A 14,092-nucleotide genomic window follows, 5' to 3' on the forward strand; every position below is an offset into this window, starting at 1 on the left:
CTCGGGCGTCGGACGCCCTTGTGATCCTGTGGACGCATTTCACGTTTCCTTACGTGTTCCTTCCTCTTCCGCTCATTCCGCTTCTTCTCCGGAAGATCAGGTCCGAAGGTCTGCCCGTCATTCTCGTGGCGCCGGACTGGCCACACAGAGTATGGCATGCATCCCTAGTCTCCCTCCTCGCCGACGAACCCTGGCGTCTTCCCCTTCGGGAGGACCTCTTGTCGCAGAGACCGATCTTCCACCCGAATTTAGGGTCTCTACATATAACGGTATGGCTGTTGAAGCCACTGTACTAAGGGCTCAGGGTTTCTTGGATGCTGTTGTCCAGACCATGATTCGTGTTAGGAAGCCGTCGTCCTCCCAGATCTATCACCGGACCTGGAAGTCCTACTTTAGTTGGTGCGAACGCCACCAGTTGTCTCCTGTTCGGTTCTCATTCCTGGAACTATTGTCTTTCCTGCAGTCGGGCATGGACTTGGGGCTGGCTCTCAGTTCCCTCAAAGGGCAAGTTTCGGACCTTTCCATTCTTTTTTTAACGAAACTTGGCTTCGCTTTCTGTGGTTCGGACCTTTCTGCAGGGGGTGGCGCACTCTGCATCCCCTTACCGTCCCCAGTTGAATCCTTGGGACCTTAATCTGGTGCAACAGCGCTCTCCAGTTCTCTCCGTTTGAGCCTTTGCAGCAGGTGTCCCTTCGCTTCCTGTACTACAAGGTGGCCTTTTTGGTGGCAATCACTTCCATCCGTAGGGTGTCGAAACTAGCGGCTCTTTCCTGTCGGTCCTCCTTCCTTATCCTCATCAGGACAAAGTAGACTTTCGCCCTGTCCAGTCCTTCCTTCCGAAGGTCGTGTCGGCATTCCATCTCAGTGAAGAGATCATTCTCCCTTCCTTTTGTCCTGCCCCGTCTCATCCTCGTGAGCAGTCGCTCCACACTCTGGATTTGGTTCCGGCTGTTCGCATCTATCGGTCTCAGGCGTCCTCTTTCCGACAGACGGATTTTCTATTCGTCATTCCAGAGGGACCGAGATGAGGACTGGCTGCATCCAAAGTTTCCATTTCCCGATGGATTCGTTTGGCTATTGTGGAAGCGTACCGCATCAGTGACCGGGCTCCACCATTCCAGGTTACTGCTCATTCTGCTCGAGTAGTAGGAGCCTCTTGGGCAGTATATCATGGGGCTTCGGCCCTTCAGGTGTGCAAGGCGGCGACCTGGTCGTCTTTGCACACCTTTTCCAAATTTTACAGGGTACACACCTTAGCATTTTCTGACGCTTCTCTGGGGCGTAGGGCTTCTTCGTTTATGTCCCACCCCTAGGACTGCTCTGTAACGTCCCACGGTCAAGCCTGTGTCCCCCAATGATACAGTTGAGAAAACTAGATAAAATCTGTTTCTCTTCCGTTCATTGGGGACACCGCTCCCACCCATTTTCTCTTGTTACGGGCCTTTTTGTGGCCTGCATGGTTTTGGGTTTGTACATTGTTTGGTTTTTCCTGTTTTCTTTTGCTTCTCCTACTGCTTTTGCACAAACTGCTTTAGCTTAGTCCCTGTATGAAGGGTATAGCTGGAGGGAGGAGCTCACACTTTTATGCTTAGTATCGCCTCCTAGTGGCAGCAGCTGTACCCACGGTCAAGGCTGTCCCCCCCAAATAAACGGGAGAGAAACAGATTGTACGCTAAGTACAAAAATCTAAGTTTTATCCTCGCAGGTTTATTGTTAGATATTTGCTAAGCAGTGCACTTTGGAATATGTATTTTTCCCTCAATCTCTGTTCACGTCATATTTTAAGTTTTTAGCTTTGGTGTATAGACTGGGTAAAAGCTTCTTTATGTCAAATGTATCTGTAGGCCTCCATTCACCTGATGGAGGCTAAACCAGTGTACAGTATAACTGCAATGAGCCGGACCGTGGGTTTTTGTTTGGTTTTTGTTTGTGACGCCAATTGCAGCGTGCGCAGGGTACAGTCTCAGGGCCCTTTAAGGTGTTGCAACTCACGTACCAGGTTAGGAATGCCAGAGTGGTGTAATGTCTCTGTGTGATAGTAGGTATAGTGTCAACGGTGTCTCCTAACTTGGTACGGCTGGACTCCTGGATCCTGGCTCACTTGCAATTAATGAGTGTGTTGCTAGTAGGAGTAATTGAGGAACTTGGTAGCAATGAATGAGATCCAGACTTGGAATATAATTCAACTTGTCTTTACTGGAGGCAGCATTAATCCATATGAGGTACAGCAATAGTCCTTGGGTTCCAGCAGGTATTGGCAATGTATGGCAGGGATCAATATCTCTTCTGCTTCTATCATGTGCCTGGAGCTCTCTTGCAGGATAAGTCGTCTGCTTATGGCTCTGCAATATGTGGCAGGAATCTATATCTTCTGCTCTGTCTATCTTCTGCTTGGTATGGGACTGACTAGCTGAGGAGGAATTTGGCTTCTCCTGGTCTCTGGATAGTTACTCACAGTTAGCTCACAGGGAATGGTTCTTCCTGGAGTTCTGGAGGTGGCTGCTTGCTTTTCACCAGCCAAGGCTGAAGGCTCAGGCTGGGAATGAAGATCTTTGGTCTCAACCGAGACAAGATCCTGGGTTGGATCCCTATTTCTGGGAGCTCCTACTTGCACAGCCTTCCCCTAGCCGGGGTGGCTGGCACACTCACTCTAACTTCCTGTCCTCCCCATGAGGCAGGACATGGGCGAGCCCACTCTGCTCCAGTCTAGATAGGCTAAACTCTAAGTTCCTGGTAACATTGCTGCCACCTGCAGGTGTACATGGAAATTACAGCAAAGTACATGTAACAGGCTTAGAAAATGCACATTTGTGAGGAATATTATGTTAAATTACACAGGATGACAATGCAGATACACTTAACAGGTTGTAGCGGGGTAAAAGAGTTTAGTAACATAACTCTGGGATGTTACATAACCAGTACCACACGGTATGCTTTATTTATTTTTTATAATGAGACTATTATCAGCCCTCTGTTGGACGTATATGGGAGATCCTTCCGCTGTATACATCTGACATAGTCTCGGAATGTGATGTGAAAGATGCCAGAAAACATTCTCCACTATAGTATATATGACCTGCTTTATCGTTGTATACCTGACGTGTCCACTAGAGGGCATGCCATGCCTGTCTTTAGTAACTAGCCTTCTACTGCTTCTTCACAGACATCGTTTAGAGCTAGTGGTTATCACTAGAGATGAGCGAACTTCTGTTTTAAGTTCGGCGTCTAAAGTTCGGGATTGGATTAGCGGAGAATCCCGATCTGGATCCGGATATGGATTCCGACTTCCGTTGTGGTCCGTGGTAGCGGAATCAATAATCGGCCATTATTGATTCCGCTACCACGGACCACAACGGAAGTCGGAATCCATATCCGGATCCAGATCGGGATTCTCCGCTAATCCAAACCCGAACTTTAGACGCCGAACTTAAAACAGAGGTTCGCTCATCTCTAGTTATCACCCCTCTGTGCTTTGCCGTTCTGGGGTCATTGACTTGAAAAAAGTTTTCCCTTCACCACATTACATTACAGAGTCTCAAGAATTATTTTCTGTGAGGATTTTACTTGCTAAGCAGCTTCTGGACAAGTTTGGGTTGGATTTAGTGTCCGATTCCACCGGTTCTTCCTTTTTTTATTAGGCCTCATGCACACAACCATCCATTTCTGCAAAACACAGATGACATCTGTGTGACGTCCATGTTGCATCCGTTTTTCTTAACAGACCCGTTGACTTCAATGTGTCCATGGTCCGCATTTTGAGCCAGGAATAGGAAATATTCTATCATTTTGTGAAACGACCCATAGAAATAAATTAAATCCATGTGCAATTTGCAAAAACTGCAGATCAGCCAGGAATAGAAAATACGATTGTGTGCATGATTGGGTGGGCCTTATTGGGTGGAGGGTAGACTGCAGGGTCTCCATGCTTGGGGCTTTGTGGAATCAGTGCAGATGATCATACAACTTAGGCAGGTTCTTACTTGCGTTAGTGTATTCTGTTACAGGTTCCGTTTATAACGGAATATAATGCAATTCTCGGACAGAATGCAAAATGGAAGCCTTTTAAGAGGCATTTCGTTTTGATCCGTCATAATAGAAGTCTATGGGCAAGCATTCTGTCTGAGAATTCCGTTATAAACGGAAACTATAACAGAATACCCGAACACAAGTGCGAACCCGTCCTTATAGAATTACTAAACAGTAAAGTGTATTTTTTGTAGTTACTTCCACAGAGCTGCCGATATTTTGGATCTTCCCCTACTTCTTTGAGACCCGTATCCTCCAGTGTTTTCCTGACTTCAGCATGTTGGATTATCAGGTGAGTGTTTCTCACAGGACCGGGAAGGTCAATCTATGTTTTACTTTTATTGCTTTAATGTGAATAAGCAACTTTTATGATCATTAGGCTTGGTTCACGTTTGTGCTTCTTTTCTCGTATATCTATTTGGTCGTGGTATTTATTACAAAATCAGCATTGTATGACACCGTAAGCGATTCTAAATTTTTATAGTCTACAAATGTTTAAAGACTTAAAGGCAGGGATGCACGACCTTATCTGGACCAAGAGCCACATTGTCAGACAGAACCAGTTCCGAGGGTGGCTATGAAACGTTACCGTTAGAGATTTATTGCATATTGAAAGGATATGCCATACATATCTGATAGTTGGCAGCTGCATATTCAGGTCTCCAGTCTGTCAGGAGATAGAGGGTCCCCTTCTCTCCTGTTTGTGCTCCAGATAGAGAGAGCCACAGACTCTTCCTATTGCACTTGATGTGTGTTACTACTCCCATAAACTACAGAAATCAAGAGACCCCCCCCCCCCCACACACAGTGGCGGACTGGCCATAGACTCTACAGGGAAATTTCCCGGTGGACCGATGCCCATAGGGCCACCCAGCCCTCCTCACTGCCGCTTAATGGGTACATACTACTGGGGAAACTATAGGGGTCATTATTACTGGAAGTCCAGACACCATGCTGAAGGTAGGGCTGGCTTGGTGCTGTGGCCCACATCTTACCTCCTAAGCCCCCTGCTTCATATCTACATTAGAGACAACTGGAGGAGGAGGAGAGAACGTGGCAGCAATTGATGGCCACTACAGATTGAAAGGTTCTGGGGTGATTTGTACTGTACTGTATTTGATTCTGTGGCATGGTATTCTGTGTTGCACTATGGTATTCCTTGTATTGGCCCCATCTACTTGTGTTTGGACCCACCTACCTTTTTCAGGGCCACTTTAGGTTCCCAGTCTGCCCCTGCACCCCCCCCCCCTCCCTTCCACACACACACACACACACACACACACACACTGCCAATATACAGAATATACAGTGCCTTGAAAAGTATTCATACCCCTTGAGCTTTTTTACTTTTTTTCACCTTACACCCACAAACTTAACTGTATGTTATTGAGATTTTATGTGATAGACAGGGGTGCACCTAATGAACAAATAGTAAGTCCAGCTCACCTCGTGTCCTCCGTGCGCGGTGCGAGCCAAGGCAAACTCCGACATACATAAAAATCAAAAAAGAAAGTGATCCAGCACCAAAACAATTCTGTCATTGCAACGTCTTTATTTTTCACATATACATAGCCTCGAGGCTATAATTAAGAACCGCAGCGTTCGAAACATGTTAACTGAATTGCCGTGCAGTGTTGTTCCAGTGCTGGATCACTTTCTTTTTTGATTTTTAGGGGTGCACCTAGCCTTTCTGCTGCCTGAGGCAAAAACTGAACCCCCCTCCCCCAATGCCAATTCCAAGTGGTACCTTGGAACCGAACCCGAGTTCTGGAAATGTTTTTTTTACAGTAAAAGGCCGAATGCACACAGCCGTGTTTGGCCGTGAGCGGTCCATGGAACCACGGCCTGGATTCCTGCTGAGGGCAGGAGCGCACGGCGTCATTGGTTGCTATGACGCCGTGCGCTTCCTGCTGCCGCCGCAATACAGTAATACAGTGGTATGATCTATTCCAGTGTATTACTGTATTGCGGCGGCAGCAGGAAGCGCACGGCGTCATAGCAACCAATGACTCCGTACGCTCCTGCTCTCAGCAGGAATCCAGCCCGTGTTACCACGGACCGCTCGCGGCCGTGTGCATTCGGCCTAAATCAATTTCTGATGTTATTATGCGTAGTCTTGCGAGATTTCGTGAAGTAATAACTTCGGCTCATCGTAGCCAAACACTCTAAGACTGTATGGAGCGCTTGCTCTGTACAGTATTGAAACAAAGTATTATGCGAATCGACTTCTGCTTACCCAGGGAGGAAAGGCCAGTGTTGGTTCCCCTCACCACCTGATCTCCCCCAAGAAGACAAAGTGGACCAGGGCAGCCCAGCTCCCCTGCATCCCACGAGCCATTTTTGCAGTCATCCCCTCCACTCCTGCCTCCCTACCACCACCTAAGTGCTAGCGGCTGAAGAGGTGACCCTGCTGGTACCCTGAGAGGGATTGAAGCGAAGTGGATGAAGATGAGGGGAGTATGGTGAACATTGGGTGATTATAACCCCCTCTATCCACTCCACCATCCCCACTCACTCCTCCTTTCTCACTCCACCACCCCATTCCACTCCTCCCACCCTCCTCAAGCCTTCTGGCCTGGGTTTCCTCCTCTTTATTTCACCTAGTGTTTGCAGGCCCACCTTTCCACCTCGGCCCCTCCAGGACCTGCTGGTGCAGTTTCCCAGTGGTCGCATCTCCTCCTGGAGTGGCCGCTGCATCTCACATCCTGGGCGTTGGGTATGCCCGTCCCAGGCTTCCCTCAGTCCCATGGTTTGGGAATTTCTGTCCGGAAGTCCTTTCGATCAGCCCACTCCTATGCAAGTCCCTGGCTTTGCGGCCTGATAGGCTGTACCTTCCAGGCTGTTTTGGGGGAGTGCGCTGGAACTGTCCTCCGGGCGCGAAATCTTTGCACCCATACGTTCTCCTCTTCCAGGAGCCCGCTGAGTTCCGCCCACAGTCCTCAAAAATAAAATTAAAAAAAGTTCCTTGCCTCTTGACTTAATTGAGGCTAGGAAGATTTTAATAAATAAATGTTTATTTAAAAAAACAAAAAAAAACAAACACATAGCCCAGTTAGCCCCTGGTGCTATCTGGCGCTGAACGTGGTGAATAATACAACTTTAACCCCTTCTACAAGTGGTGTATTTGCGTTACCAGTGCATGAGGTAGCTTCTACCACACTTCCCTCTCAACAAGTCCACCACTGGGTACTGTACATCCTGTCGCATTAACCCCTTCCACAGGCGGAGTAATTGCACTTCTACTGAATACCCGATATCCTATTCCATTACCCCCTTCCACAGGCGGAGTAATTGCACTTCCACGGGATACTGTACATCCTGTCCCATCCCTTTCCGCAGGCGGAGTAATTGCACCACCACGGAATACCCTATCCCATTACCTTCTTCCACAGGTAGAGTAATCACACTAACAAGTGGAGTGATTGCACCAACATTGGATACTGTGACTACTATGCCGCAGTGGAATATTGGTCCTAGCACTGGATACTGTACCCTCTATCATATTCCTCCCCTTCCACAGGTAGAGTATTTGCAAGAGACGATACCTTCTATCGCCTTATCCTCCTCAGCAGGGGTGAATATGGGCGCTACCACCAGATGATGCGGTTACTGCAGCATTATCCCCTTCATCATAACGACTTTTTGTGTGTCGGTGTTGAGCGCCTTCATGGCGGCCTCTGTCTTCCCAGACCCCACAACATAACCTTTCTTGTGCTTTAAATCCGGGTGAAAACCGCATTAAAATGTTAGTCATTGTCATTGGCATCTTCAATAAGGAGAGCATCTGCATTATAACAGAATACCATAATTATACCCCCCCTCCCCGCGACACCGGATGTTTTCATCGGCGCATGGGGAGAAGCAGCGGCGGTGGTGGTGCGAGGACCAGGAGCGAATCAGTGAGCCAGGTAAGTATATTCCCTGTGAGGGGCCTGGCATATTGGGGGGGGGGGGGGGCGGGGGGGGCATTTTATAGTATTGGATAACCCATTTAATGGCATAGCTGCTGAAGGCACTGGCTGCCCTTTTGGGTATAATGACCATGATCGGGACTCGGAAGCCTTTCTTTTCCAGCATTTAATACTGTATCTGGTCTTAATTTTGAATCCCGTCTCCCACGTGGTCTTTTCACTACCCTCCATCCAAGTCAGCGGGTCAATAATACACGGGCACCGCCCGCGTGAACTCTGTACTGTGATGCAGACCCATTGACTTGAATGGGGCCACAATCTGCAAGATATGGCAATAAATAGCCATAGCTTTTGGATCATGGATGCATTCAAGTCAGTGAGTCTGCACCGCAGCACGGAGTTCACACAGCCGGTGCCCGTGTATTACCGATCACTATTTGTGGTCCGCAACATGGACACTAAGGCCATACATTTGTCTGAATGGGGCCTAAAGCAGTAGATAAATGGTCTGGTATTACAATCAGAAAAAAAAAGGGTATAAATATAAATTTCCTCTGTGCTGGGCGCAAAGAAAGGAGAGGTTAGAGTTTGCAACGTCATTCAGCATGACAAATGTGCAGTCTCTGATCCAGACACATGCCAACTTATTGGGTACTTTCACACTTGCGTTGTTTGATTCCGACAGGCAAACTGTATGCAAACGCATGTAATTTTTTCTGACTGATCAGGCATTTTTCAGACTGATAAGGATCCTGATCAGTCAGAAAAATGCATTGCAATACCGGATCCATTTTTCCGGTGTCATCCGGCAAAACTGATCCGGTATTAATTTTTTTCACATTTTTAAAGGTCTGAGCATTCAGGCAAGTCTTCAGTTTTTTGGGCCGGAGATAAAACCGCAGCATGCTGCGGTATTATCTCCTTCCTGATCAGTCAAAAAGACTGAACTGAAGGCATCCTGATGCATCCTGAACGGATTGCTCTCCATTCAGAATGCATGGGGATAAAACTGATCAGTTCTTTACCGGTATTGAGCCTATGACGGAACTCAGTGCTGGAAAAGAAAAACGCCAGTGTGAAAGTACCTTATGGCTGGATGAGATGGAAGGTATATTCCAGAGAAGAGGATTCCCTAAAAACCTTTACATGAAGCCCATACTGATAGCAGTGAGTGGAGGGGGAATAACCAGAGTAAAATTGTATTCCCTTCTTATCCCTTTAAAGCGAACCTGTCACCAGGATTTTGTGTATAGAGCTGAGGACATAGGCTGCTAGATGGCCGCTAGCACATCTGCAATACCCAGTCCCCATAGCTCTGTGTGCTTTTATTGTGTAAAAAAAACGATTTGATACATATGCAAATTAACATAAGAGTCATATCTTACTTGTGTGACCAGAGAAGAGTCATATTTTCAAGCTCTGACTCATCTCGGGTTCATTTGCATATGTATCAAATCGGATTTTATACACAATAAAAGCACACAGAGCTATGGGGACTGGGTATTGCGGATGTGCTAGCGGCCATCTAGCAACCCATGTCCTCAGCTCTATACCCCAAATCCCGGTGACAGGTTCCCTTTAAGGCTACATTCACACAACCGAATTTTTGGTCCACATCCGATCTACATTTTTGGCGGATCGAATGCCGACCTATTCATTTCAAAGTGTGCTGTCTGTCTCCGTATATCCATTCCGCAGTCACTCAAAAAAGAATGTTTAATATTTTTTATCCGTTTTGCGGACAAGGATAGGCATTGTTACAATGGGTCTGCAAAAATCAGACGCAACACGGACGCCATCCGTATTTTTTGCGAATCCGCCTTTTGCAAACTGCAAAATACATACGGTCATGTAAATGTACCCTAACAGTCAGAAGGATCAGATACCCTCCTCCTATTTGTACCAAAAAGTCTGGTAAGGTAAGGACAGACTTCAGTAGTGAACAAAGGATAGAACATTAGAAATGTAAATATATATTCCCCTGCTCCGAACATTATTCCTCATTGTTTTTACGATCCACAAATGGGTCATTCCTACAAAATCAGGGGCTATTACACTTGTGCCCCTAGGATTGTAATGTATTGGATAGTGTCCATGTGTCTTTTATACGTGGGCGAGACATTGACTGAGTAAGTAAACGTAAGTCCACTATTGGGTGTGGGAACCTTTGCCATATCACTTTCATCACAATAATGACACCATTGCTCAATTAAAACATCTGATGATAGAACAGATGAACATTCCCGGAGGAGAGGAGATAGACTATCTTTATTATTACTGGATCCATGTACTGCACACCCTAGAACCAAAGGTTTAATTGTATGAAGCTTTAACCTCTCTTCATTGCAGACGTCACAGCACAGATGAACTTTGTACTTAGCCCTCTATAATGCAGTCTGATTGTAACGTCAGACCATTTATTCAGTGCTTGGTAATGTTCTGACAATTTACTTTTTGTATGCCCTCCTTTTGCCAGGGTGATTGCCCCTGCCGTCATCCATATGTGGCTATACATGGTGCTATACAACTGCAGAGTGAATGACCACTGACCACAACATGTCCTCTGTAACTAGCTGTGTACAAATAAAGAAACCTTAAGAGCATCCAGCGAGTCGGGGGATCTCTGAATACATTCCCCTTTCCGTCCTTCTTAGAGCCTTCTCTGCTTTCCACCTTAACAAAGAAATAGTTTTGCCATCCTCCTGTCCCTCCAGCCTCGTATCCCAGAGAGCGGTCCCTCCACAAGCACAATGTGGTCAGAGCAGTACTTATCCGAAGTCTTTTCCTTCAGGCCCTTCATCATCATTCCTGAGGGTCGCCGCAAGGTATTGCTGGATTGTAAGTCGGCCATAACCTACAGGATCTGTTCTGCCATCTGCTAGGCCCATTCTCTGAGGTGATTGATCCCTCCATTCAGCATCACAGCACAGTCCACTCATACATGGTGGACACATTGGACACTTCATGTAAAGCATTTTAAGAAACTTTGACCTTGTTTAACTCCTACACAGGTAAAGATAGGAGAAAACTGAGTAAATTGTAGCCAAGATTGATATATCACAAGTCCCCCCTTCCCATTGAAAAAATCTGAACTGAATTCAATATAGGGCATTTCAAAATGGCCGCCGAAAGCATTTCCTCCACAAAATAACACAGCCTCCTTCACAGTTAATAGTTTCACACATTAGAAGTTTTCTACAAATTACACCAGTTAAATGCTATGTCCAGACATTCACCCGCCCCGTATATACACGGCCTCGCATGTTGAAGACCTGTAAAGCAATTAACATCTACATCTCCACCGTGACGGGACCACATGTGCCTGCCTATCGGAGTCTCTTCTGTTGATATAACCCCAGTTGTCCAGAACTCTCCGATAGGGCTAAATAGGTCATGCCTTTGGTTCTACAGTTTATACATTCTCTGATGGAGAATTCGTCTTGTATTTTTGCTCTAGTGGAGGTCTTGCCTTGCTTGATAAGCTTTCCAAGGTTTGCACCCTCTAAATGTGAACATCCCTGGTTCAGTGTGGTGACAATGGACTAATCTATCACTTAGATTGCGTCCTCTTTGATATGTCATAGGGGGCATTGCTGGAATTGCCACATGAAAAGGATGTCCTAGTGAGATGATCCCTTTACCTACTCGCGTTTGGTGCGGATCCGTCATGGATCTGCACAGACGGATCCATTTAGATAATACAACCATCTGCATCCATTCAGAACTGATCCGTTTGTATTATCTTTAACATAGAAAATGGATCCGTCCCCATTGACTTGCATTGTGTGTCAGAACGGATCCGTTTGGCTCAGTTTCGTCAGACAGACACAAAAAACGCTGCAAGCAGCGTTTTGGTGTCCACCTCCAAAGCGGAATGGAGGAAAACTGATGAATTCTGAGCGGATCCTTTTCCATTCAGAATGCGTTAGGGCAAAACTGATCCGTTTTGGACCGCTTGTGTGAGCCCTGAATGGATTTCACAAACGGATAGCCAAATGTGAAAGTAGCGTAACTTTGAAAAAGTGCCAATAACTCACACTATTTGGTGTCTTCAGCACAGCTCAGCGCTGTTTTCTGTGGCTCAGGATCGGTAGAAGATCTATGTTTCTGTCTTTCTGTCCATCCGACAATCAGAAAGAAATTGAGTTTATAAAACCATAATCCTTCTCGTAATACTGCAGAATATAATAGAACGTTCTATGTATCTTCCCAGGTAGATTATGATAACCACACCTTGTTCAAGCACGGCAAGACTGGAAGGAAGCAATCACCCGTTCGCCTTTTTACCAACATTTCCCCAGAAAGTATTGTCCTTCCAGCAAGCGAGGGCTACAGGTACAGAACCGGTGTATGATGTGTACATTTTCTTTCAGGCAGACTGGTTCATGCTTATCGAGAAATGGAACTCCATATGAGTAAATTGCATCAAGATTACGCAAAAGTATTGTTTCACATGGATAGGACTAGCTAAGGGTTTCAGTCACTTGGACAGCACCTAGGCCAGAATCATCTAAATGTCGGCAGGATTCTGCATCTCACCATCATACAATTAAACACTCAGATTTTATCCAAAGTCATAAAGGAAAAAGAGTTCCCCATGCTGGGGTTGTCCTCTAGGCCCATACGTAATGTTATACATAAAGCAGAGAGGGCAGCATAGCCAAGCCAAAAATGAGGCCCTCAGCTGGTGCTGCTCCATGCCATCACACCCTAAAGGCTGTTTTACTTGGCCTAAGGATCGGGGGGAATTATCAGGCATGAGCATTCCTGATAATTACTCCATGTAAATGTGCTGCCAATTACCCAATGAACGAGCAAACGCCCTTCCATCAGGTGGTTACATCTTCTATGCGGCACCTAAAATTATAGTATGCTGGCTGCAGGTCACTGTATAAGCAGGGATCTGCTGCCACAGACTAGTAAATCCTTATGAGAATGAACAATGGCAGTAACTCCTTCACATACAGAGGGAAGAATTGCTGCATTTTAAAGGTCTTTTACAAGATTTTTTATATTGATGACCGGTTTACCGGCTAGGTTATTACCGTAATATCAGATTGAAGGGGTAGGACACCCGGCACCCTCAACGATCCGCTGTTTGAGGCAGATGCCAGCGGTGGAAACTAAACAGTGGGCAGGGTTGGCAGCAGTCTGTATAGTGGCCTCGCCAGTGTAATCCAGACTACAAGGGGATGGAGCCTTCTGCTTCAAGTGCTGTCTACTGTTTAGTTTCTGGCACTGGCAGCTGATCATGAGCGTGGCGGGAGTCGGACCCTAGGAATCTGATATTGATGACTTATCTGGAGGAGGATAGGTCATCAATAACAAAAAGCTAGAATACCTCTTAAAGCCCTTTTACATGGGCCAATTGACAAGCAATTATTGGGAATAAACTGATTACGTGCAGCAGTCCTTCCTTTTGTATGTGAATGAGTTACTGCAATTGTCCATTCCCATATAGATTTACTAAAAACTGAAATAGCCTTTAAACATTCAGGTGCCATGGGCACCACTATCCTCCTCCTCCTCTCACTCCGGAGCTCATGTAGTGTATTGGGTGGACTCCAGCTCTCTGCTCGCCCTGGAGCTGCTCAGTATTGACTTCAGCAAAAGACTGGGTCATTTCAAGTAATTGCCCTCAGGTAGGTCGTCCTAAAACTGATGGCAGATTCCCTTTCATATGATATCTTCTAGGTAAGGCTGTTCGTATAAGGCCTTGTGCAAACATGACCGTAGTTCTGGTCCACATCCGATCCGCATTGTTTGCAGATCGCACGTGGACCCATAGAAATGACATGGCATGTCATCCGTGTGCTTTCTGCGTCCGTGTGGCCGTTCTGTTTTGCAGACGAGAATATTAATTTCTGGTAGAAAAGCATGGACAGTGGCCAGTATCTGTATTTAGCAAATCTGCGGACTGCAAAATGGATACGGTCGTGTGCATAATAAACCGGAGAGTTCTGCAGGAACGTTGGCTACAAGTAGCATTATCATGAAGGTCAGCACATTTTGAGTTTTGGAAGCTATGTGTGCTTTTGCTACTACTTTTTATTGTTCAGAGTATTCTAAAAATAAAACAAAATGAAGCAACCTTGCAAATGTTCTTAGCTGTGGAGTAGCTAGAAATGACTGGGCCCCACAGCAAATTTTTGAAC

At 46.2% G+C, this 14,092-nt stretch overlaps 1 protein-coding gene across 3 annotated transcripts in view; it reads left to right on the forward strand.

The window, feature by feature from the left end:
* The window catches only part of ZCCHC4 (zinc finger CCHC-type containing 4), a 49,127-nt gene that overhangs the window by 21,499 nt on the left and 13,536 nt on the right, over positions 1 to 14,092 (forward strand). For 2 of the 3 annotated variants that reach the window (XM_044296561.1, XM_044296545.1), the window contains exons 8-9: positions 4,221 to 4,318; positions 12,151 to 12,272. In XM_044296561.1, coding sequence (XP_044152496.1) covers positions 4,221 to 4,318; positions 12,151 to 12,272 — 220 coding nt within the window. The remainder of the gene's footprint in view (positions 1 to 4,220; positions 4,319 to 12,150; positions 12,273 to 14,092) is intronic. The other variant, XM_044296552.1, reaches the window with a different exon arrangement.

The sequence above is a fragment of the Bufo gargarizans genome, chromosome 1 (genome assembly GCF_014858855.1).
Source record: "Bufo gargarizans isolate SCDJY-AF-19 chromosome 1, ASM1485885v1, whole genome shotgun sequence".
In the NCBI taxonomy this organism is placed as follows: domain Eukaryota; kingdom Metazoa; phylum Chordata; class Amphibia; order Anura; family Bufonidae; genus Bufo; species Bufo gargarizans.